This window comes from Aulostomus chinensis, chromosome 18 (assembly GCF_037954235.1).
Source record: "Aulostomus chinensis isolate RoL2024-O1b breed Wild chromosome 18, RoL_Achi_v1.0, whole genome shotgun sequence".
Lineage (NCBI taxonomy): Eukaryota > Metazoa > Chordata > Actinopteri > Syngnathiformes > Aulostomidae > Aulostomus > Aulostomus chinensis.
In genome coordinates this window covers 15,413,014-15,437,385 of record NC_141337.1, presented here as the reverse complement: position 1 = coordinate 15,437,385, position 24,372 = coordinate 15,413,014, and the positions used below count along the sequence as shown (strand labels likewise).

The following is a 24,372-nucleotide window of genomic DNA, read 5'->3' as shown; positions in this document are numbered from 1 at the left end:
AGAAAAAATGAAAATTGTATCTCTGAAAGTCCCAAAAAAATCTCTCTATCTCTCACTCACACAGACATGCACGTGCGCACATGCGCGCGCATGTGCGTACGCACACACACACACACAGCCTAAGTCCTGAGGGCTTACAAACTCCAAAAGTTTTATTTGACAGAATCTTTATTACTCGCAAAAAAACAAAACAAAAGAAAAACACTGAGGCCTTTGGATACGTGTCTCTAATCTCCAGTGAGGTCAAATGTGTCGCTATGTCAGAACGTTACACTTCATGGTCTGTGCGGGAGTTTTTTTTGTGTCAGTGCAACAGGAAGGAAATTGATTATCTCTCAACACAGTTTTGGTCCATTTTTCATGTTTCGCAGTCAAAAAAGTGTGGCTAATGGGATCTGCCTGCTTTCAGATCAGCTGATCAAACATTAAAGAAGGAGAAATCTTTCTGTGACCGATACAATTTGACTTTCATTTATGTTATCAGAAATACACAGCTAGTACAAATGTAACTTGCATGTAGGAGTCACACCGGTCTGTTAACAAGTGAGGGATCCTGCATAAAAAACTGGGAACTTACTCAAAGACAGAGCTGTCATTTTGGTCGCCCCAGATCAGGATCTCTGTGATGGAGCGGATGGTCTCCACAAGTAGGTTTCGATTGTGGTCTGTCACGGTGGTGTTTTTAGTCAGGACATGGTACATATACCTGAAGGAATGACGTAAACACAGGAAAGATGTGTGAACCAAATACAGACAGGTAGAGACAAATTTCAGTAATCACAGGACTGTCACATTTTGGCTAGAAGTGGTTGCACCTGCTGGGGACATGAACTTTCCTTGCCTAGGGACAATTCATTTCCAAAATTAATAACTTTCCCTTCAACTTGCCCATACTGCTTCAAGAAATACCAGCTCGTCTCGGTGGAACAGGTGTTTATATTTGGCACAATTCACTAGGGAACGTAGCAACAGATGCTAACTTAGCCATGAGAAATGCAATTTATGGTTCAGGGAGGATGAATAACTTCAAAGCGAGCAACTGCGCTATTTAACACGTCTATCTACATTACCTGACAGGACAAAAGTCAACCATACACAAATGTTTGACCTGACTGTCTATTTGACCCGCTACTGCTGTTAGATAATAACTACCGGAGCCATAATAATAATGCTGACAGTCCTTCCACCAGGTATCCTATAAGCTAATGTTAGCATATCGAAGTTAACGTTAGCTACTCACTTCAAGTGATCCAAGGAGTGGATGTTTTTCGATTTCCCCTGTCCTCCAACCCAGCTCCGCGACCTTACAAACATTGTTGCGATTTTAAGGTGGCTAATGCTTTGACAGGTGGGTTATTTAAACCAGGTTAGTATACGCGTCTACTCATTTCCCACTTTCCTGTGCAGATAGCAGCTACTTAGCAAACAGAGGGTGATAGGCGGCGATAGCAGCGACGGTAGATTATTACGTAACATTAAAGATTAGGCTGTGTGGGAGTTGCTGTTTTTTTCGAGTTGCTCTGTGTAAGTGAGCGAGAGGATAAAAACTACGACAGTCACTTCCCCTGTTAGTGTAAACGTCAAAATCATGCGACGCATCCTCGAGAATGTCACGATGCTGATTGACACCTCATCCGCCAATCACAGAAGAGCTTCTAAACGGTGAGCCAATCAGCTCGCTGAAGCTTCCGACGTCTTCTTGTAGACTGCACTGTTTTGATGCAGTTGGCAAAAATGTTAGAAAAGACATCTAGGTGTTAAAAGAGGACACAGACGTGTGTTTGTCGATGCTCCGCGTTTCCCGGTAGGAATTTACTCGCGGAAACAGTCTAACAACCGTGTATAAATGCGCGCGTTTGTTTTTGCTAACATTGCATGCTACTGTTTTTAGCTCTAGCCAGCTGGCATGGCGTGAATTCCGCAACGACCCAATGTCAAGAATGCGTCGAGCTAGCTAGCTAACGCGTAATTTTGATACAGTGTGTATTATTGGCAATAACGCCTCGGCGTGTGCTGTTTCTTTTGCCCTGTTTCTGCAGAGTCGGACAGACAAAATAATACTTTTAAGCTGCCTCTAAACCACTTTTGCAGGTCGGGACGAGCCGAAATGGACGCCCCAACCCCACCGCCCCAGGCACATTTCTATCAGTGAGAGTACCAACTCTAAATCGTGGCTTTCTTTTCTATGACACTCCCAATTTATGCACAACTAGATTCGGTGGAATCGCTTTTGGACGAGCTTCCATATATGTTTTATCTGGGCCTGTTCTTTGTGAACGTCCTGATCCTTTACTATGCCTTTCTGATGGAGTATATCGTCCTGAATGTGGGGATAGTCTTTCTGCCCGAGGATATGGACCAGGCGCTGGTGGACCTCGGGGTACTCTCTGATCCGGCCTCTCTACCTTATGACACGGACACCGAACTGGATGTATTTGAGGGCTATCTTGAGTGACAAGGCCGTCCTGGTAGAGGAGAGAGACTTGGATGATGATGGTGATGATGATGATGATGCAGAGGTCTGAGGCTGAGACATCAGTGAAAGGTAGGTTGTTTGTTTTGTTCAGTTAGTAAGATTATAGAATAAGTGGTCACTTAACGGGGAAAAAACAAAAAAGTTTTGCGCAAGCAACTGTTAACACTATTTTTATATGGTGTTATAAAACATTTGCAAGACTTTTTGTCTGATATAATATCAGCTTTAACACTTGTGTTCCATGTCTACAGGTTGTCTCAGCTCAAATGAAGGTAGCATGACCACAAGAGACAATACCAAGGTCCATGTGGTCAGCAATTGTCCCCTTGAAAGAGCCCCCTGCTCGGGATCAGCTGTCAGTCGACCCGTTGAGGTTCACTCTAATACCACCTGACACAGGTCTGACCCCCGGGGGGGGGGGGGGGGGGTCAACAACACGTCCTTCTCATCTGGAGACAATGATTGAGAAAAGGGAAGAACTAAGTGCAAGTGGAGAGAGACAGCTGAACCCAGTGGATGAATAAAATATTGGTGATAAAATGTATGACTCAGGTCACTGTGGCCAGGCGGTGCACAGCAGCTTCAAGTGGAAAAAAGAACACTGTGACCAATCATCCCAGCTGTGCAAGATCTGGCCCACACAGACCGACAGCAGGAAGACTTCGAAACCACTTCGACTTTTATTTTATATTGTCCTCCTACACATTGTGACATCTGAGCAGGAAAATGTTATGTTTGCTGCATCCTCACAAATCATCCTGTTTTTCTGAATGCTGCTTTTCAGGCTCGCTCATCCTTAAATGAGATCGATGCTGTATGTCTGCGCCAGGGCGGGACAGAGTCTCACGAGGTGCTGCTGGTCACAGGCTGTACAACGAAACGTTGATGGGCCTCTTAAAGATCAGGAACATCCTAGTTTCCGCTCTCTTCGATATATCCAGGAAGAGTCATCTTGGGTTGACCTTGATCCCTTTTGTAGCGAGGGTCAGATGCCAATTATAGTTTTCTACTAACAGTGATGAATAAAGTTACAAACCCCGTGAGTTGAATCAGAGCCAGAAATCTCATTTGAAAGAGTCTCAAAAGATCTTCAGATGTTTGACATCAGTTACACATCCACGTTCGTTTATATCTTTACAAACGTATTTTTGATGAGTGAAAGCGCAACATGGTTTGTGATTTTAACCTGGTTTGGCCTGAGGTGACTGCTGTATTCCGATTTGTCTTTCTTTCAGACTTCTGTATTATTCTTGAAGCAATAATGAAGTGGATTCAAGAAATTGTGCAGTTAAATAATGCTACCAATGCAATCACGCACACAACCTGCGAGGTTATGGGTGGGTGAAAGAAAACTATTAGTTATTTTTATGAAGGGAACATTAATAGAAATATTTACTACTTATTTTTATGCCTTGGAAGTGTTGTACCTACTGCAGATATGTGAAGAGCTCTTCCAACCAGGCAGTACGGAAGAATCGTCATCCCAGTGTGGTTCTGGTCAGCCCGTAAACTGAAGGCTTCGACACCCAAAACATTGCAGGATGTTTATTAACACTCATTTCAAACCTTGTCAGTATTTAGGCCAGACAACCTTTCACCAAGATGGCTCTGCTGTTAGACTCCTCTGATGTCACCTCACCGTCACACTTTGCCCACTCAGCTCAAACTAAATATAGCCGAGAGAAATTGTGCAGAGCCGCATTGTGTAACGGATCCGGCATAGCAGCCTGTTCTCCTTTAGAACAGAGATGTAGAACATTAAATATGGATGACAGGTGGAGCGCAGCTTTTCCTCCTCTGTGCCATGAGAGACTGTTCCACCCATATTGATAACTCTCACAAGACGAGTCCTTTTTGTTTAGAAGTTGGTGAAATTTCGATGGAAGCTTGTTTCATTTACTTGAGAGGAAAATTATTTTTTTTTTCTGAATTACCAACATAATTTCCTCATGAATTTAGAAAAACAGTTTGTTTTTTTGGTTTTTTTGAAAAATTGTAATTGTTGTTAGAAAGGGGGGGGGGGGGTTGGGCTGTTTTTCTGATTTAAGATCATTTTTCTGAAAATAAAAATGCTCAATTTTTCCTGAATTAGAGGTAATTAGGTTGTTAATTCAGGAAAAAAAAATCCGATTCTTCTTTTATCAAACTTCTGGATTTGTCCATTTAAATATCGCTGTACCCAGTAGAACTGTACTGTACTGGATTAAGAATCAGCATGTGGACCACATGTCGTTGAAGCTCAGGATTAAATATCATAAAGTAGATGTATGCGTGAGATGTATTCCAAAAAAGACAATAACAGGCAAGTGCTTGCTGTAGATGAACAGAGTACATAAAAACTGCAGGTGGATGACTTTAGATTTCTAAGGTTAGTATCAGCTCAAAACTATAAAAGTCACCTCTAGAAGCTGCTAGACTGTGACACCACACTGTGTTTCTGCTGCCACCATCTTGGTTAAGGATGAGAGCTTTGCTTGGGTTGGCTACCTCCTCATCACCAACATGTTCTTGACCGAGCACTCGTGTCATCCCTCCACATCTGCTTGTTTTGCGCACATGCAAATGCTAAAATAAGCTTCGGATGGTTTCAGAATTTTATTTTCTGATGTGTGTATCAAATAAAAATGGAACAGATGTCTCTCCCAGTGTCCTACGTGGTTGCTGTTTACTGCTGAAACTGGAAGGGACCACACTTTCACAGCTGTAAGAAGAAAAAAAATCCTGGAAACCTCCACTGGCTGATCCCCCAGGTCGTTTAGGGTGAAGCTCATTTCAGAGTTTGGCAACCAGAGGGCGCCATTGCTCCAGGGAATAATCAAACTAACACATCAGTGGGGGTAACCCGTAGTGGAGGAAAGCAGGTTGAACAGGCTGCTGTTTAATAGAGTCTATGGATTTATTGACACAAAGACAATCCTCTGTGGATCAAAGTGGGCTGGTGGTCTTCAGATGTAAGAAGTAGTTAACAAGTTTTACTCATTAACAGCACCAGTTACAGGAAAAGGGTCTTCTGAACGTGAAGAGCATGAAAAGATGGGATAAAAATGTTTTTCGCACCTTTGAGAATAATGAAGACAATTTTGTTTTCGCGAGATCAAAAATACTAACGATTTGAAGTCTAATTGTAGCTGCCACAGCTAAAAATGTGAAAAAGTCATTTCGCATGAAAATAGAGAACAGAAACCTGATGGGAAGGAAGTGCCTTATACGATAACTGATGAATTAATAGAAAACGTATGGAAAATGTGTACAAATGTAAATGTTTTGATTTCTTTATTCATCGTAAAGTGCAGATGTTCACCAAGTGAAATATTACAGCCACAGAATGAGAACAAAAAAGAATGACATAAAGTTTTTCTTTCATAAAAAAGGACACCATGCAAAACACTGTCGACATTTCAGGTAACGATACCAGAAAAGAGAACATGTAATAAGCCAAACAACAAACATCATCGTGCAATCATGCCTTTTGAATATGTCTCTGTTATTGTTATACACGCATGCAGTCGCATGCTCTCCATGTTCGAGTAGAATGAAAGGCAAGATTAAATGTTCAATAAAACTGCAAATACCTTGATACTGCGTCATGTACAAATGTCTGTGTGATACATTTACTGCCGTGTAGTTTAGGGGTTTGACTTTGTTCTAATCCCAGAGGATCCTGGGATCCTGCTGCTGAAGTCTCTCAAATACTCCACATGGAATACACTGGTTCCACATCCTGAGAGGAGAGAAAAGACAAAAGATATAGAGAGTATAGGACCAAACATGGTCTGTTCCATGCAACAACCAGGGAGCCTCTGCAGAATGTAGCGTTGCTCGCCAGTAAAAACAAGAAAATGTCATAAAACTAATCGGCAGGTCAGAGATTTTAGGATTTTGTATAATAAATAAATAAATAAATAACATTGGCTGCCACAGAGAGTGAACATTTCAAATCATACACTTCTGAAAAGAAGTGTTTGTTTTACAATTAAAACAGAAGCAAATCCGAGAGATGTTTCAGATTAGATTGGGAAATATCAATAATCCATTATGGCTGCCACAGGACGTTACAACAGCAAAACTCAAGCTTGGACGAAATGAGTAAATTTCAATGGGACGAGTTTGGAGACACGAACATCGAGCAGAAACAGCAAAGACGCAGCATCACTGAATATGTTTCTGCAAGTACAAATAAAGACACTATTTGGTGACGTGAAAAATAACAGTACTTGAGCTTTTATTTTGGTGGTGGACAAAGAGGGAAGTAACATGGGGATTATCTCACCTCAGGGTCTTTATTTTTTTACAGTTTCTCAAGCTGGCAGCTAAACTCTGCACTCCAACATCAGTCAGCTTGTTGTACTTCACACTGTCGAACAGAAGAACAGAGGAGCTTCATCAATTTGTACCTTTGTCACTGTTTTATCTTCAGATTTGTGAGTTGATCAGAAGAAACTGGACAAAATACAATAATCATAGAATCAAATCGTATTTTTTTTAATAACCCATAAATAAGTAGATATAACAAATAGTTTATATAAAACATGTAAATGGAATGAGAGTAAAGGTACTGTATATCTAATGTAAACGGGAGATGAAGTCTTACTCCAGCTCGGTCAGTGACGCCATGTGAGGCAGAACAGCAGCTAAACTCCACGCTCCTCCATCACAGATCACATTGCTGTAGAGGCTGGAAAAAGACAAAGCGAGGGTGGGAGGTGAAATTACACGGGTCTCCAGTGCTGGATTAAAGCCATTTTTGGTGACATAAAGCAGACTTAAGCCAAGTAACCTTCGTGTCCCTGTCATGGCCTCGTTCAGACTCCAGGAAAATTAAATCAAGTCTATTCAAATACCTCATAAATGACTTTAGTAAATGGGCGTGTGTGTGTGTGTTATACTAAAATTGATTGCTTAAGTAACCTGTAGGCGTTATTGTTGGTATTTTGTTGTTGTTTTTGTTTGTTATTGTTTCTCCTTCCAGCCTGTTCATGTCTGTCCATCATTCCCTCCTCCTTTCTCTCCTCCTTTCTCTGTCCCTCTCTTTCCTTCTGCATATCTGTCTTCCTCCATTATCTGTCTTTGTCTCTGCCCCGCTGTCCTCCTCTCTTTCCCCCCAACCGGTCAAAGCGGAAGGCCGTCCCCACTGATCATGGATCTGCTCCACGTTCCTGCCTGTTAAAAGGAAGGTTTTCGCCGCTGTTGCCTAATGTGCTTGCTGATGGAGAATTGTTGGGCGTAAATTCACTGAACGAGAGAGGTGCTGGACCTGCTCTACTTGAAAAGTGTCATGAGATAACTCTTGTTGTGATTTGGTGAAATGAAACTGACTTGACTTGACATGTGCGTGTTTGCATTCTTGTACTTGCAACATCAGGGCCCAAATACAAAGTGAGGACATTTTAGGTTAAGGTTAGGATTAACATTTAGGGCTTTGATAGGGCTGTCCTGTCAGTGAGATGTTCTAATTAGGACAGCTGCGCAAATATATGTGTGTGTGTGTGTGTGTGTGTGTGTGTGTGTGTGTGTGTGTGTGTGTGTGTGTGTGTAGAATTTATACCTTAAACAGTGCAGTTTGGTTAAATCTTTGAGTGTGGTTGCAAGTTTTTTCACTCCCTCATCTCCGATACAATTCTGTGACAGGCTGTACATCAAAAAAGGAACAAAGTTATAGTAAGAGCTGAATTTACTCTAAACTTCCACGCAAACATAATGTTTAAAGTACTATACAAACATATAAACTGTCTCCATGCACTAACAGAGGTCCAATATGTGAGAGATTTTTACAACACACTTCAAATACACATTTCAATACGTTGAATGCATCATTAATTGCAATGGCACTCAGAGATCAATTTCTTTCTTGAACTAGGGAAAGTGCTCTCGCATGTATTAAAATCCTAAATGATGCATCTGTATCCCGCAATCTGCAATATCTAAATCTAATGAAAATCAGGCTTTTTGTGTATTCTGGGTTTTTTTTTTGGGGGGGGGGGGTCTCTGTCTACTTTTGGGATGTTTAAGTTCAGTTTTTAGCAAGATTTCTCTACAACATTTGGAAAGATGCAACATTGTTCCAGTATTCATGATCCCAGATGATGTATCCCCCGACTTTTCCTTCACCTCTACCATGAGGTTGATGTTTGGTATTGAGTAAAATCTGTCAGCTACCAGATACATTACCGAGGGGTACACTTTAAGGCACTATGGTCATCCTTATGCGTTAAATCGAGAGCCACCAGCAGGTGAATGTCATTTTTCTTTATGGATTGTAAAATTCCTTGGAACCACTTATGCTGACCAGAAAATGAAATTATATAACTGTGGAGATCTCATAAAGCTTTCATGTCTCAACCATTGTATGGATTACGATGATCACCAGAATGAAATGTAAGAGCTAAATCCCTCATTTCTCATTTCACTTTAGGGAACACATTGTTTTTTTGTTGTTGTTTTCCCATGAAACCTTCAAAATTAACATTATGACATCAGCCATGAATGTTAATTGTACTGTCTCATTGGCAAGAATACCAACAGGCTAACATGTTGAACCTAGTAAATACTAGCACTGAACACAGGTATGTTAGCATGCTGACTTACCTAGCTTTACACACTTGCTAGCTATGCTGGTACTAAAGAAAGGGTCGGATGAGTTACTCACTTGAGTATCTCCAGGGAACAGAGAGAGACTAAAGCATTGGCCAGACGCTCAGCTCCTTTGTCTCCAATCTTACTGTTCTCTAAGCTGAAGAAAGTGAGAAAGAGCAACTGTCATACATACAGAGACACTTTCTACAATTCTACAGTTCCATTTCGTAGATGCTTTTGTCCAAAGTGACACACAACACAAGGAAGAATCTAGACTGGGGGGAAAGCCTTAGTAAGTACGACTAAGTGCTTCAAGTTTGATTGACCACAGGTGCTGCTATCTAGTGGCAGAAGAAGTGCCATTTTTTTCTTAATATAGTTCAATCACAACTGACCACACACAATAATTCAACATCAACAATATCTTTCAACATTCAACACATTCAATATTCAACATTGTCATTGCGAAGTATTCACTAAGAGCTGAATCTTAAACCTTCTGACTCAATCTACCCTGAGGACAAAGAGCCTAAGTGCCTAGGTGTTCCCTGAACAGTTGAGTCTTCAAATGTCTCTTAAAAGTAGAAAAGGACTGCAGATTGTATGGAGTTGGGTAGTTTATTCCAGCATTTGGGAACAACAGAGGAGAAGAGTGCAGCTAGAGATTTAGAGCCATGCTGGGCTGGGAGGACCAGCTGTCTCTCACAGGCAGAGCATTGCAGGCAAGAGGGCATGTAGACCTGGATGAGAGATTCCAGGTAGGCAGGAGCCGTTCTTGTCACTGTTTTGTAAGCCAGAAGAAGAGCTTTGAAAATTGATTCAAGTCGAAGCTGGAGGCAAGTGAAAAGACATTAACAGCAGGGTGACGTGCAGTTTTGGGCAAGTTCAAGACCAGACGTGCTGCTCTGGATCATCTGCAGAGGTTTAAATGCACATGCAGGGAGGCCTGTTAGGAGAGAGTTGCAGAGGTCGATGCATGAAATCACAAGGGTCAGAAGCTGTGTGGCTGGTTGTGTCAGGTAGGGTCTGATCCTCCTGATGCTATAGAAGGCATACCAACAAGACCGAGCAATCAAGGCCACTTGCACCTTTAAGGTCAGCTGGTCAACAATCATGACACCTAGATTTCTTGCAGTTGGCTTAGTATTCACTAAGAGCACAAGTCGATTTGGATTGAGCAGAAAACTGGTTGAATGGATGGATACGCTGGAAAGACAGTGAGCTCAGTTTTGGACAGATTTAGTAGAAGAAAGTCATTTGACTGTGTCTTGTCAATGTGTATGTTCATATCTCCCATGACAATCAGTGGTGTGCCATGATCGGGGATGTCAGAGAGAAACGTCCATTTCTGAGACAAAACTATCCAGATTACCCCCTGGTGGGCGGTACACAACCAGAATATATGCTTTGATAAGTGCAGTAATTTTTACAGCATAGTATTCAAGTGCTGTGTTGTTGCTCAGTGGACAGAGTTTGGTTTAAGTCCAGCTGTCTGGAATTAGCATGCCTGCACCCGCCGAGGGCATGGTGCAGGCATGCAGGGGTATGACATTGAGACTGTAGAATTCAGGGAGTGTTAACCAGCAGTATATCTGTTTATGCTTACTCTAGGTGCTGCAGGTCTTGTAAACCAGGCAACAGCTCCCACAGCTTGGGTAGAGCCAGAGGACCCCTCTCTGGACCAAGCCTAGAAAAAGAAACACCACCATCAGCATTATAGGCATCATTATCAGTCTATTGAAAGAAATCAAAGGTCAGAGTTACTTACTCAAACTCTAGTTTACGTAGCATGTTTACTGCTGGTACTCCCTCTGCCAGGATGGAATCTGATTGGCTGAAGCTAAAGATGAAACAGCACAGACTTCAGCTGCCAGACACATTTGTCTTATGCTGTATTCTGCAAAGTCTATGAGGTGTTTGCATCAGTGAGTATGGTATTACCTGTCTAATAGCCTTCTGCGCGTATGTATGTTCACCAGCTTCGCAAGGTCTTCCACGTGACATACTTGTGTGGCTTTCATAGGGTGGATCGTAAACTTGGAGACTACCTTATGTAAGAGCTCCCTTTCATCACTCTGTTCTAACTGCTCCCAAAGAGTGATGACATCGGCAATGCACGCCCTGAGGGACACACCAAACTTCAGTCTGACATTAGGGTACCAGGCTATGATTGAACAAGGGCAAGGATTGTTTTTTAGGTTGACAGTTGTTGCAACTTTTCAAGGAATGTAAACGGTACCTGTATGTGTTAATGTTGCTGAGAGCCACCAAAGCTTTTAGTCCAGAGATTTGTATCCCAGAGTCCTCTAGATTCAAAGAGAACTGTCTACCTCCAGTTCCACCCTTATTGAGAATGCTCTGTACAACAAACATATCTGGTGGGCTGAGAGAGACTCCTTGGAATGTTAGGACCTCTGGAAGTTTTGCTGCCAGGTGTGCGGCCAATTTTGTGCCTTCAGTGTCACTGCCACTGCTGCCATGTGTGAAACTTGCCTCGTACACACAGTGGCATGCCTCCAGGACCTGTACAGGGCCCAGGTTACCATGGGAAAGACCCATGAGGTGTTTGTTTACTAAAGCCTTCTTGGTGATCACAATATCACTCAAGGCTTTGTTTTGGTTAAGCCTCTGCAGCTCTTTCTTTTTGTGGAATAAAAGGCCCACTGCAAATCGCTGGGTTAGTTCTAGCTCCTCTCTTTGAGAGCGCCGTCGTCCCTTCAGGCCTGACTGGAATGGAAGGGTCAGGACAAAGGTACGGTCTGATACACTTCTGTGGAAACAGAAAATGAGAGCCAGTTAAAGAGATAAAGAGAAAGTGGGGTAGTGAAATCTTTATGAATCAATTAATGTATTAGTCCTACCTTGACAGAGACAGATGGACCCCTGCCAGGTAACTCTGGAGGAAGGGACTGGCCCAATAGAGGATGTGGTCACCACTGACTTTGTTTTCCAAGTCAGTCTTTCCTTGCTTTTTCATCCCTACTCCATCACCTCCTCCTTCCATCTCCCTCACAATGACCTCTTCTCCTCCTCCATTCCTCTTACCACTAGAGATGACCTGCCTTGCTGTCACTTGGTGACGGAGGAAGAGTCCCGTCCTCAGCCCAAAAGTCTTCAGTGTAGCTGATATGGCCGATCCAGCAGGTAGGATGGAAGTGTTGGCTTTGATTCCTTCCCAGGCCAAAGAGCTGAGCTGGGCCAGCAGCACTCTTTGCTCTGTTCTTTCTACTATCAACTCATCTGTTTCCAAATCATCTTTCTCCTGTTTTGCCAGCTTTGCTCTTTTGGTACGATGGCAAGGGCCCGCCTGCGCTCTGGACTTTCTTGAACACTTCTTTGGAGTACTGCTTGAGCTTTTCATCTGTGTTTCTCCAACAGATTGCAAAAGTATTTCCCTTTGAGCCTTAATTCCCTTCTCCATTTTAAGGCATAGCACTTGATGGCAGAGCCCAGTTAAAGTTCTCGGAAGGACTTGTGAGTTTTTGGATTGTTCTAAAAGCAAACACACCAGCCTACAGAGTCCCGGGTTCCAACACAAAAGACGTAGATAGCAGCAGTTTTCTAAGTAGTCCATAGCAGATGCCCTGTGAGCAGGAACAATAAAGTACTTGGAGAAGTAGCTCTCTACATATGTAGGGGTGAAGCCACACATGTCCAAAATGCTGTCCACTCGCCGCAACAGTTGAATGGAGGCACCTCCTGAGCGGGTAGACAGCAGAAGAGTGCAGCCTGGTAGGACAGCCCTCTGAAGGATGGCAGAGTATAGCTGTCTGACTGTGTAAGTCCGAGATTTACTGTCTCTCTGCAACAACGTTGTCAAGTCTTTTTCTTGACTCTGGAGAAGAATTTCATAGTCCCGCAACTCATCAAATCCATCAAAAATGATAAGCACACGCTTAGGGGATGCAAGGATTTGAGCGTACACTTCATCGAGGTCCCGGCAAGGAGGCCCAAAGGAAGAGAGGGTGAGTAAGAGGGTCTGAAGGCTATATGAAGGCTCTGTGAGAGTGAGTGCTTTGCCATCCAATAAGAAAACAAAATCAAACTGGGGGAGGCAGTCTGTGGACCAGTCCAGGCACAGTTTCCTTATCAGGATGGTTTTTCCCATTCCTGCATTTCCAAGTAGTAAAATGTAGTGTTTGGGTTTGTCACCATTTAGACTCTCGAATATCTGTCAAGAAACAGTCAGACATACACACACCCTGCATCAGTCTGTTCAATACGTAGCAAAAAAAATCACTTAGTAGTAAAAAAAATCAAATGAAACCCATACCTGACTTGGTCTCAGTAAGCTTTTTTGTCGGACTGTATCTCCCATGATGACAAGTTCTTTGTTTAAGCATTTGTTTGTGTGTTTAACAGAGCGAAGGATCTCCCTCTGAATCACTGGCACTTCCACATAATGAGACTCCATTTCCTGGCAGATCCAATTCATATGGGATTTGGATTCCCAGATAAAGTTCTTTACATCCTCTGAGGACACAACAGAATTACATCAGTTGAACTTTCAAGAAATGAAGGCAAATTCATCCTGAGTGGTTATCTTGGGGAGGGCATGTATTTAGATAATGAACACATTTCGAACAACAAATTAATAGCTTTTCCAGAGCTTGTGCAGTTGATGCCCCTGAATGCGGGTAAGTCAGTAAATTAAATCTTAAGAGTGACGGCTATTTGCTAACTTACGTGGAATATCGGCGACAGTGGGAGACCGTGGAACAGGTGATTCTTTCAAAGGAGAACTCTCTGAAATGCAACAAGTGGTGATATTTTCAAGAAGACAGCAGATTTTACTCCAAGGGGAATGAGACAGAAACTGATATTCACCATTACTGGAGGAGAGCGGCGAGGCACATGGTTTAGACATTGCTTTGCTAGTGGTGTCCGATAAAGATCCTGGGGGGGATGAGCTCATTTGGACTGGTGCTACTGCATCATCCACTAAAAAACAGATATAACAGTTTTGTCGCCATTTTCTGCTTAAAGCCACCTGAAAGTGGGGAACCATAACTCACACAACACTACAGCTAAGAAGAACCGGAACTTATGTGCCCAACCCTGATTTAGTTCTACCCACCTGGGGAGAGGGGAGGCAGCTGGAGCTTGTATGATGGTGAGGAAGCAGGTACTGTAAAAGATACAAAGGGGAGCAAAGCAATAAATAACTGTTTGTAGGAGACCCTTTTCACAATAGCTTTTTTAAGTTCTCTTACGGGGTTAAAAAAAGACGTGAATATTACCATTAAATATTGTTTTCATCAAATAAATTAGTAGGAGAATACACACACAGAGTCCTTGACCTGGCTCAAATAAAGGGAACTAATAGGCTAATTGAAAACACTTGCATGTGTGTACAGAGCCTTTTAGTCGGAGGCGATAAATATCATGTTTTACATATTCTAAAATTCTATTCTGGAAAAAAATAAAAAATAATATCCTGAAGTTTTTTGTGAGAAGGTGAACACAATTTGCTGTGCTGTCTTTTTTTTTTTTTTTTTTAAAGTAGGGTTCAGAAATATTAATTGGATTGTGCCCTGGGAGACTCACATACCTGGATCATTTTCACCATTTTAACACAATTGCTGGCAGATGACATTTCTACATTATTTTAAGTACAAATTAATGATTTAATCCTCACGTCGTTGCTTTATTAGAATAAGTCCAAAAATATCAGGCTATTTCCTGTATGACACTGATTCTCTGCCCCACTATCAGACAAAGTAGACCCACAAACAGGACACATTCATTGGACAGCACCATAAAGAACAGGAGTATTGAGCGTATGGACGCTTAATCTCACCAAATATGTACGTTGGTGTATTGGGGAGTGAAAGTCTCATAACTGGAGGAGAGAGCTTCAGCGTCTGAACAACCTGATATCCTGCAGGGTCTGGGATGGTGAATAACTGGATAGAAGGATGAAGATGAACTATTTTCTGAGGAGGTGTGGAGAGGACTGCTGTCTCTGCAGGCCCTGATCCTGCATCACAGCCTGAAAAATGTAAAACACCCGGAGATGACATTGTTGATATTCTCTGTCACCTTACAATTGATTGGAACTGAACAAGGAAAAAAATACTTTTGTTCTGATGTCTGTCAGTTTGAGAATTGGCCACAATGCCAGTGTACCGCGACATGAAGTTAATCAATGGATGTTGACAGTGAGTCAGTATTTACTGACTTGTCATAGTGAGAAAAATAAAAGTGGAATTCATTGCAAAAATGACGATGGCATTCACTTTTGGTGAGCCAGACCCGGAAGTCCAGTGTTGATAATTCTCAGTTCTCGGCATGATTTACTGGAATTTCATGGCACAGAGGCCTCCATGCATTTCCTGCTTCCCCTTAAGCTACCATCAATATCCACAGATAAAATAATATCAATGATTGATTTGTTGTAAATGTTAACAGGTAAAGGACCAATTCATGATTGACTGAAAATGCATTTAAAAACAAATTTTATCGTTATATTAGGAGGGATTACTGCTTACTTTGAGTCCCAGCTGAATCAGTCTGTGGTGCTTTAGTCTTTGCTTTTCCTGCAGGAGTTTAAGAAGCAACATTGTAATATTTCATTAGAATTAACACTTCATGAAGGTGTGGTGTGCTGATTGTCTGAATGACTTTTTTTTGTTGTTGTTGTTTTATTATCTTTTCTACTATTCCAGGCTGCTATTGACCGAAAGCTGGAGTTGTGTAAATGATCTTCACTTGATTGTACACACTGGCAGAACAATGAAACAGCCTGGCGGCCTGGTTATGGTGATACAATATTTGATACCGAGGTTAGAAACTTAACTATCATAACTAATTAAAAGACATCAAACCAAACAGTCAAGCATTTTCACCTTCTACTTTCCGCCTTTTGGTTCCATTACTTTTTCCCCCCATTTTTTCTTCTGATTGATTAACTGGTGAGGGAAAATGTAAATTGAGGCTTTTTGTACAGATTTAGTTTTTGACATTAAAGGTGAGATTAAAAACACTTTGAGGTGTAGTTAGTAGGATATTGGCTGGCATTGGTTATTTACCTTGTGCCCTTCCACTCCTGTTCTTAGTTTGGCTGGTTAGTTTGTGTTCCTGCTGCTGGCTGTCTGGGCTGAGCAACTCTGTTTGCATGGGAAAGTCACCTGAAAGGCACAAGAGAGGAAGTAGGCAACTTTCTGATACATTGCATTGCATTCAAACCCATCCATCCATTTGGGGTCAGGGGGGGCTGGACAGGTCACCAGTCCATCGCAGGGCCAACACATAGAGACAGACAACCATTCACTCTCACAGTCACACCTACAGTCAATTTAGAGTATCAATCAGCCTCGTCCCCTCTTGATGTCTTTGGACTGTGGGAGGAAGCTGGAGTACCAGAGAGAACCCACACAGGAACAGGGAGAACATGCAGACTCCACACAGAAAGATCCTGTGCTGGAGCCGGGGCTCAAACTTGGAACCTTCTTGCTGTGAGGGGACATTGCTGAGCACTGCACCACCGTGCCGCCCTGCATTCAGACCACAACAGTAAATTTTCTGATGAGTAGAGAGGGTAACAAGTAGAGAGGATAAAGTAGCTGTGACTTGAAATACTGGTACCTCAAAAGTGGTTCAATTGCTTTGCTAAAATGAGCTCCACATCCACAGTTTTTTTTTTAGGTTGCACATGCTCCACTGCTGTTCATGTGAAAATATGAAATGAAGAAGGTTTTATTTTTTATTTATTTCTTTGTGTCATGTCCCATTGTTACAGAGGACACTGTTGTCAACCTTAGTCCCTCCCAAATTGACCACTTTATCGATAGTGCAACAGGCACCTTAAGAACAACTTTGGACTCGATTGCCCCATTAAAAAAGTAATCTATAAATCCAAGGAAACAAGCACCTTGGTACAATTCAGAAACCAGACGGCTTCAACAAAAACCCAGAAGTTAGAGAGAATATGGCGCTCCTCCAAACTGGAGGAGTCTCATACAATCTGGCAAGACAGCCTTAAAAGTTATAAGAAAGCCCTTCGTATAGCGAGAGCAGCCTACTACTCAGCACTAATAGAGGAACACAAGAACAACCCAGGTTCCTCTTCAGTACTGTAGCCAGACTGACAGGGAGCCACAGCTCTACTGAACCAAGCATTCCTTTTTCCCTGGGCAGCAAAGATTTCATGAACTTCTTTAATGACAAAATTGTCCTTATTAGAGAGAAAATTCACCTCCTCCTGCCATCAGCTGACAACATGGCACCTATAGCCTTGGAAGCCTTAGAGGCTGCTGGAGGACCAGACGTACACTTTGACAGTTTTTGTACCGTGAGCCTTGATGAGCTCAGTTCAATCATTTCCTCCTCTAAACCATCCACCTGTCTTCTAGACCCCATCCCAACCAAGCTGCTTAAGGACTCTCTACCCCTCGTTAGCACCTCCCTCTTAGATATGATCAATGTGTCACTGTTATCTGGTTACGTCCCACAGTCCTTTAAAGTCGCAGTAATTAGACCCCTTCTCAAAAAAGCAACCCTGGATCCAGAAGTTTTGGCCAACTACAGACCAATATCAAATCTTCCTTTTCTCTCCAAAATTCTGGAGAAAGCAGTTGCTAAACAGCTCTGTTACTTTCTCCACAGCAACAGCTTATTAGAGGATTTCCAGTCAGGGTTCAGGATTCATCATAGCACAGAAACAGCACTAGTCAAAGTTACCAATGACCTCCTACTAGCATCAGATGAGGGACTGGTCTCTGTGCTGGTCTTATTAGATCTAGTGCAGCTTTTGATACCATTGACCACCATATCCTTCTACAGAGACTGGAACATGTCATTGGCATTGAAGGAACCGCACTAAACTGGTTCAGGTCATATTTACTAGGTCGATGTCAGTTCGTACTCACTAATGATAACCCCTCTGAAACCACTGTTGTCACGTATGGTGTTCCACAAGGCTCTGTGCTTGGACCAATCCTCTTCACCCTTTATCTGCTTCCTCTCGGTCACATTATTAGGAAACACTCAATTAATTTTCACTGTTATGCTGACGACACACAGCTGTACTTATCAATGCATCCACATGAAATAAATCAGCTGACTAAACTGGAGGCCTGTCTAAAGGACATAAAAACTTGGATGACCATTAATTTCCTTCTGTTAAACTCCGATAAAACTGAAGTCATTGTCCTGTGCCCAAAACACCTTAGAGACGCCCTATCTAATGAGATAGGTACCCTGGAAGGAATTACCTTGGCCCCCCGCACGACCGTAAGGAACCTCGGAGTTCTCTTTATCAGGATCTGTCCTTTCATGCCCACATTAAGCGATTTTCTAGGACTGCTTTCTTTCATTTATGAAACATTGCTAGGATCAGACACATCCTGTCTCAAAAGGATGCAGAAAAGCTAGTCCATGCCTTTGTCACTTCCAGGCTGGATTACTGCAATTCCCTCCTATCAGGCTGCACCAGTAGGTCCCTAAAGACTCTCCTGCTGGTCCAAAATGCTGCTGCCCGCGTGTTGACGAGAACTAGTAGAAGAGACCATGTCTCTCCTGTACTGGCTTCTCTGCATGGCTCCCCGTCAAATTTAGAATAGAATTCAAAATTCTCCTTCTAACATACAAAGTCCTCAACAGTCAGGCACCTTCATACCTGACAGAGCTCATAGTCCCTTATTGTCCAGCTAGAACCCTTCACTCCCAGGATGAAGGGTTACTTGTGGAGGAAGCTGGAGTACCAGAGAGAACCCACACAGGTACAGGGAGAACATGCAGACTCCACACAGAAAGATCCCATGCCTGAGCCGCGACCCGAATGTGGAACCTTCTTGCTGTGAGGGGACAGTGCTGACCACTGCACCACCGTGCTGCCAGGTTTAAAATCCCAAGGAGAATATTAGGTTGCATTATCCTCTTGGTTCGGATGAGTTGTGCACTTTTGTTGAGTTGGAAATGGATCAAGAGCCTGCTTTCAAGAACATCTAAGAATCTCAACATTTGTGCCAAGTTGAAGACCTTACCCAGATCCTTGCTGCAGCCGTTGCCGTCGTCACAGCAACCCAACAATGGATCATCAAAGAGGATATCTGAGTCTTATTGAAAAAAGTGCACGGAAGGAAATGAGTCGACGATGTATTTATACTTGCATATGTAATAAAGTAATCGCTACTAGTGAGCGTTTTGATGCAACGGTTTGGTGAAACTTACCCATGAGCTTCTTCAGGTAATCATCATTCAGGAATTCAGATAAATCATCTGAAACGAGATGTGAAAATCATACGTTTTCAACATGTTTGCAGTTGAAATGAATTAAATTATTTAGACTAGCGTGTCTTGGGATTTTTTTTTTAGCAACTGGCAGAAAAAAAACAGCCTTTCTGGTTTACACTTTTTGAAGCCTTGAGTTTAAATCTCCCTCATCCTTTGACATTTCCTTTTTAAACCCAGCTTTGCTTCACCTTATCAATGATCAAAAACAGCTTTATTAGAGCAGCTTCTTCCTGCTGTTGCCCCCTCAAAGTCTCCTTCCCCTCACATGATATTATACTAGTGTTATGACGCAAAAGTCAGGAGCTCTCTACTACATTTTAGAAAAATATGAAAAAAGTTTTACATCATTACCTGGTAGATCTCCATCATCTAGACACAGAAATGGATCCAGTTCCATCTCCTCCATCTTGGTACCTATCACATGCAAAGAAAGGATTGAAAAAAAGGGAGGGAAAAAGTCAGTTTTAAAGACAAAAATAAAGTTTCAATACATGTAAATGAATGTCCGGCGCAAAACTGATGGCAACATGTTGACTCGTGCTGGTGTGCGTCACAACATAGCGTCAGCGTGGTTACGCTTCTGTTGTCAAGACTTTTGACACAATCTTAAATATCATCTGTTTCCTCAAAAAGCTTGAAGCGACCCTCAAAAAATGATTTTGTGGGGTTTTTTTTATTGCCCCCTCATGTTCTCGTCTGAAAAGTCATTACACAGCAGTACAAGATTCAGATTGTGTCACCAAAGTGAGACAGACTTTTGGACAAGAAACTTGAGAGGATTACAGTTTGCGTAATCAGTTTCAGTCTGGTGCGTTTTTTTTTGTGTTTTTTTTGTTACTTCAAGTGTGCTTCTATGATCGTTTGTTTTCGACTCGCCTTGTGCTCTGCTTTATTTGAGTGAAGAATGGAAATAGATTTTGCTGCATGATGACAGAGTGATGATGGCTGGGACCGAATATCACACATTTGAGAATGAGAAAAAGACGTGGTATTAGAAGGAAGCGAAGCCGTGTCGGCTTCCATCCCTCGGCTCTACCTGCCGTTGTCTTTTAGGCCATATTCGCGTGACAAGATCCTGATACAGTTGAGTTGCACTGTGGGAAATTCGGGCAGATTGCCTGGGATAGAAAGGAGCGTTTCCAAATTTAAAGATAGATTTGCGACTCCTGGTTGTATTTTAGAGCGAGGTCCTGCATAGTTTGTGCAGACACAACGTCTCACACAGCTCCCCCTTGGATTGCAACTTCTTTTTCTGTATTTTTAACCTGACAACAAACTGTGGTTTAATATCAGCCTCCAAAATGCTGATGAATGCCAATCTCAATAATTTACTATCCTGGTAATAAATACGATAAAACAATGAAGACCTTGTTAATGGCGGTTAGTGGACAAAACAGGCGTAATAAATCAACACGGCAGTCGGTCGCAACGTTCCTGGAGCTGACCTGGTAAGGTGCTAGAGGGATTAAAGGATCATTTTTCTGGTATAGTCGCAGGATGTACAAACAGATCGGCCACTTGACGTTGTCGTAGGGACACGTCAAAAACATTTCCACCAATCAAATAACTCACTGATTTCTCAAAAGATTTAGGAAATTGGGAACAAATCATCTAACACCCAAACCAAATCATCTACAACAGATTTATAAGTTTGCACATTCATTCTGCAAGACTGAAAAGAAAGAGGTGATTACAGACTAAAACAAGGCAATGAGGAAGCAGCAGGCTGTTCTTTACACAGGAAAAGTCTTGTTGCACTTGCTTTCTGTCGAAGTGGAATTGACTATACATGTGGTGCATTTCTTAGTTCATAACAAGAACTCCCAGCAGTTACACTTTCATTTGATTCCCTGGAAGTCCCCACAGTTTAACTCCCTGGGAACATTGTTTTCACTCACCTTGACCACACAAAGGCAACATTTTAAGCACGGAGCGCGAGTTAATAAAAAACTTACTGGGTCCGCACAACGACTCCTTTATAAGACAGTGAACTGCACCCGAGACTCTATATGGTTGAAGCTTTGTTAAATAAATAATCGGTGTCAACAAAAGCTCGATTAAATCGTTTTTAGCCAACAATGAAAAAACAAAACAAAACACTAACAAGGTCAGTGCTCGAAGTGAGTAAGAAGTGCATTTCAAAGGGTGACACATGTAGTGATTTACACCTTCATCAGAGTACCTCGAGGTCCTCCATTTTGATTGCAATAACTTGGAATACGACAGTCATTCAGATTTGTTTTGAGATCGCCCATCTGTTGGTTTGCACAAACAGACTGTAATTTTTCACCCCGGTTTAAAAAAAAATGAAGAAAACACAACGTTTAATAGCAGACAGGCAGTTTCGGTTAAATAAAACATTAAATGAGTCAAGGACAACAACAAGGACAACTTCAAGGGTGGATGGGATGGAGGAAAGCTCCTCTTCATTCAACAGTCTCATGCGCACTCTGTCCGCCACGTTGCGCCTCACTTGATAAACTGATAATTACCTTCGGGATACGCTGGGTGATGTTCGGTGGGCCCAGCTGCTCGGTTCTTGGACTCCTGATATGCGTCCGTGAGTTTTTGTTATTGTTGGTTTTTTAAGGCGAGAAACCTCCAGTCGTGAGCTCCATCAACTGACGCATGCTTTTGGCTACCCACTTGCTCCACAAACGCACAACCCTTCCTTCTCCAACACTTTTACTTTCACTTCTTCCAGAGACGCCAAGGCCGGCAGAGCTGAACTAGGTCATTATACCTTAATTTTATACGTTTCAACAGCTGTAAACTCTCCAAGTGAGAGAAGTGGAAGTCAGCAAAATTAATAGAACCGAGATTAAAAAAAAAAAAAAACGCAAAACGCACATTAGTGAATTGCAGGTTTTTTTTTTTAAATAATATTTTCTAAGCCTGACAACCATTTTTGAAACACGTTTTAAATTTTAATGTTCACAAACATTATAATCTTGAATACTGATCATCGGATTTTGCTTGACCCCTTCACTTCAGAGCTTTTTCGACCCCTTTTTCACTGGGATTTCATCACTGTCACAGATGGATATGGAAACATGGGGGAAATTCGGAGTGGAAAGCACCTGCCCTACCAGTCCACTTATGCCATCGACGTAATAATTCTTTTTTTATGTGGCAACGCTGGCTGGCGCTCAGCACAAATTGGTAATACCTGTTTGACCACAATAATTATGCTGAGGGAACGGCCAGGCATAGTTATAGGCAGAGCGATTATGCTCTCCGTTCTGTTCTGGGGAAGTGAAGAACATATACAAAAAATGAATTATATTTTATGTAACTATGATTACATGGGCTGGTTGCGTCTCCATTTGCTGCCTGTCAGGAAATTATTTCTGGAGGATAGAGACAATATTTTCGCCGTTAGCTCGTACTACAAAATTTCCCCAACACACAAGATAAAATTCTCTGAGATGGAGAGCTCAGTTCAAAATTTACTTCCAGCAAGGATCACAGGCAAAGTTCTACATCTGCACTAAACAGTCTCAGTGTCTTCCAAACATATATATGCAAAGTTCCTCCTCTCGGTAGCTTTCCATCACGCCTTTGTTCTTCTTTCAAGGAGAGTCATAGTGGAAGGGTAGGGATGTTGGCTCCTCACTGTCCAAGGCCTTTCTCAAAGTCTTCAGATCTCAGGAGTGTAAACACAGCCTGGTACATCCTGCACAAACTTCATTTCTTTGCCCAAACCAGGACTTGAACCCGGAACCTTCTTGCTGTGAGGGGACAGTGCTGACCACTGCACCACCGTGCCACCAACTTTGACTTCCTCAAGGGTGAATTCTTTTCTACAGCACTGCACTCATTTGATAAAAACACAGCAGACACAACAACGTAACAGTTGGGTTCGAAGTACGTCAACACAAAAACAACCAAAACACCACTTCCCACCACCCTTTCAATCAGCCTCGTCCCCTCTTGATGTCTTTGGACTGTGGAGGAAGCTGGAGTACCAGAGAGAACCCACACACACTGTAAACCCGAAAGTTCTTTCTAAGCAAACAACAATGCAAAAACAACCAAAACACCACTTCCCACCACCATTAGACATAAAAAACAGTTATAATCACACTCAGCTGAGTCTGTTATTGAGGTATGGAATGTGGAGGAAATCAGGTTTCCTCCAAACTGGGCCCTCCTACACCTCAAAGCCCTGTACCTGCACCCTGAGACCAGTGAGATGGGAGCTCATCGAGAGGGTGGTGGAGTCCTGTTCTGTTGAAACTGCCATGTGTATAATGGCTCTGTTATTGAGTTCAGTGAGGTCCGATGTGGGAAGGCCGATAGTTTTTGCAGCAGGTTTGGTCACCTTTGAGAGTTTGGTTTTGGTTTTTGACAGAGACAATGTTGAAAAAAAAAAAAACAGGTGGAAAAATACAATGAAATTGGCTGAAAAATACTTTGATAAAGAGGCAGCACGTCCACTGGTTCAACCCTTTGGTTATGAATGTCAGAGCTGGGGTGTGTGTGTGTGTGTGTGTGTGTGTGTGTGTGTGTGTGTGTGTGCGTGGTGTCGTAGTTCATGACTGAGTTCTTGTCTTTGAGAAGGGTGAACATGGCTGTATCTTCAGAATATTTTATTTTATTTTATTTTCGCATCCAACATTCTTCTAGGTTTCAGTAGTGAAAATACTTCCACAAGAAAAATGACTGAAAGAAGAGATCCTGAGAAAAGGTTGGCTCATTTTCATGCGTTTCTCTATCATTTGTATCTTTTTTTTGCTCTGGGAGGAAACTGGAAGGTTGAAATATCATCTGCATGAAAGAAATTTAAATACAGAACCAGAGTATGTGACCATCCTTATTATTATTATTGTATTATTATGATAATAGTAAGTTATTAAGTGTCCAGTTTGACTCATATTGCAATTATGACATGACTGATGCATGTGTTTTGGGACCGATACTGATGTGAGGAGGCATGAAAACTCCAATTTTGATATATACAGTAAATATGTATGTGCGTGTGTGTGTGTGTGTTTGTTTGTTTGTGTGTGTGTGTGTGTGTGTGTGTGTGTGTGTGTGTGTGTGTGTGTGTGTGCATGTGTGTGTAGCAAGAAGGTTGAAAAGTA

At 42.2% G+C, this 24,372-nt stretch overlaps 3 protein-coding genes across 7 annotated transcripts in view; 1 reads left to right on the top strand and 2 right to left on the bottom strand.

The window, feature by feature from the left end:
• Positions 1–1,581, bottom strand: part of clec16a (C-type lectin domain containing 16A) — a 40,175-nt gene extending 38,594 nt beyond the window's left edge. For 2 of the 3 annotated variants that reach the window (XM_086185503.1, XM_086185505.1), the window contains exons 1-2: positions 1,241–1,581; positions 578–706 (exon numbers count right to left, since the gene is read on the bottom strand). In XM_086185503.1, coding sequence (XP_086041629.1) covers positions 578–706; positions 1,241–1,314 — 203 coding nt within the window. In that variant the 5' untranslated portion in view covers positions 1,315–1,581. The remainder of the gene's footprint in view (positions 1–577; positions 707–1,240) is intronic. The other variant, XM_086185504.1, reaches the window with a different exon arrangement.
• Positions 1,582–1,679: 98 nt separating this feature from the next.
• Positions 1,680–4,490, top strand: dexi (Dexi homolog (mouse)). Its single transcript, XM_086185507.1, has 3 exons — positions 1,680–1,804; positions 2,092–2,545; positions 2,728–4,490. The coding sequence occupies exon 2, from the start codon at positions 2,186–2,188 to the stop codon at positions 2,453–2,455; it is 270 nt and encodes an 89-aa protein (XP_086041633.1). The 5' UTR covers positions 1,680–1,804; positions 2,092–2,185; the 3' UTR covers positions 2,456–2,545; positions 2,728–4,490.
• A 1,242-nt stretch (positions 4,491–5,732) lies between these two features.
• On the bottom strand, positions 5,733–21,983 carry ciita (class II, major histocompatibility complex, transactivator). 3 transcript variants are annotated; one of them, XM_086185500.1, is made up of 22 exons: positions 21,778–21,982; positions 19,637–19,699; positions 19,223–19,270; positions 19,036–19,107; positions 16,081–16,179; positions 15,898–15,960; positions 15,541–15,588; positions 14,850–15,041; positions 14,127–14,177; positions 13,877–13,990; positions 13,736–13,795; positions 13,323–13,522; positions 11,911–13,220; positions 11,289–11,819; positions 10,991–11,170; positions 10,818–10,889; positions 10,656–10,736; positions 9,123–9,206; positions 8,022–8,105; positions 7,068–7,151; positions 6,747–6,830; positions 5,733–6,197 (listed from the first exon to the last, which is right to left on the bottom strand). In XM_086185500.1, the coding sequence occupies exons 2-22, from the start codon at positions 19,689–19,691 to the stop codon at positions 6,122–6,124; spliced, it is 3,588 nt and encodes a 1,195-aa protein (XP_086041626.1). In that variant the 5' UTR covers positions 19,692–19,699; positions 21,778–21,982; the 3' UTR covers positions 5,733–6,121. The 3 variants fall into 3 exon arrangements, with proteins under 3 accessions (XP_086041626.1, XP_086041628.1, XP_086041627.1); XM_086185502.1 differs by lacking the exon at positions 14,850–15,041 and having other exon boundaries at positions 21,778–21,983; XM_086185501.1 differs by lacking the exon at positions 15,898–15,960.
• Positions 21,984–24,372: the final 2,389 nt, after the last annotated feature.

What these genes read in the sequence shown, in the direction of transcription:
- dexi (XM_086185507.1), top strand. Translation starts at nt 2,186, where the DNA reads ATGACACTCCCAATTTATGCACAACTAGATTCGGTGGAATCGCTTTTG.
- ciita (XM_086185500.1), bottom strand. Translation starts at nt 19,691, where the DNA reads ATGGAGGAGATGGAACTGGATCCATTTCTGTGTCTAGATGATGGAGAT. An exon ending in GCTGCCTCCCCTCTCCCCAG is followed by an intron (nt 13,991 to 14,126) that starts GTGGGTAGAACT and finishes TCTGTTTTTTAG; the next exon opens with TGGATGATGCAGTAGCACCA. An exon ending in TGTTCCCTGGAGATACTCAA is followed by an intron (nt 8,106 to 9,122) that starts GTGAGTAACTCA and finishes TTTGATGTACAG; the next exon opens with CCTGTCACAGAATTGTATCG.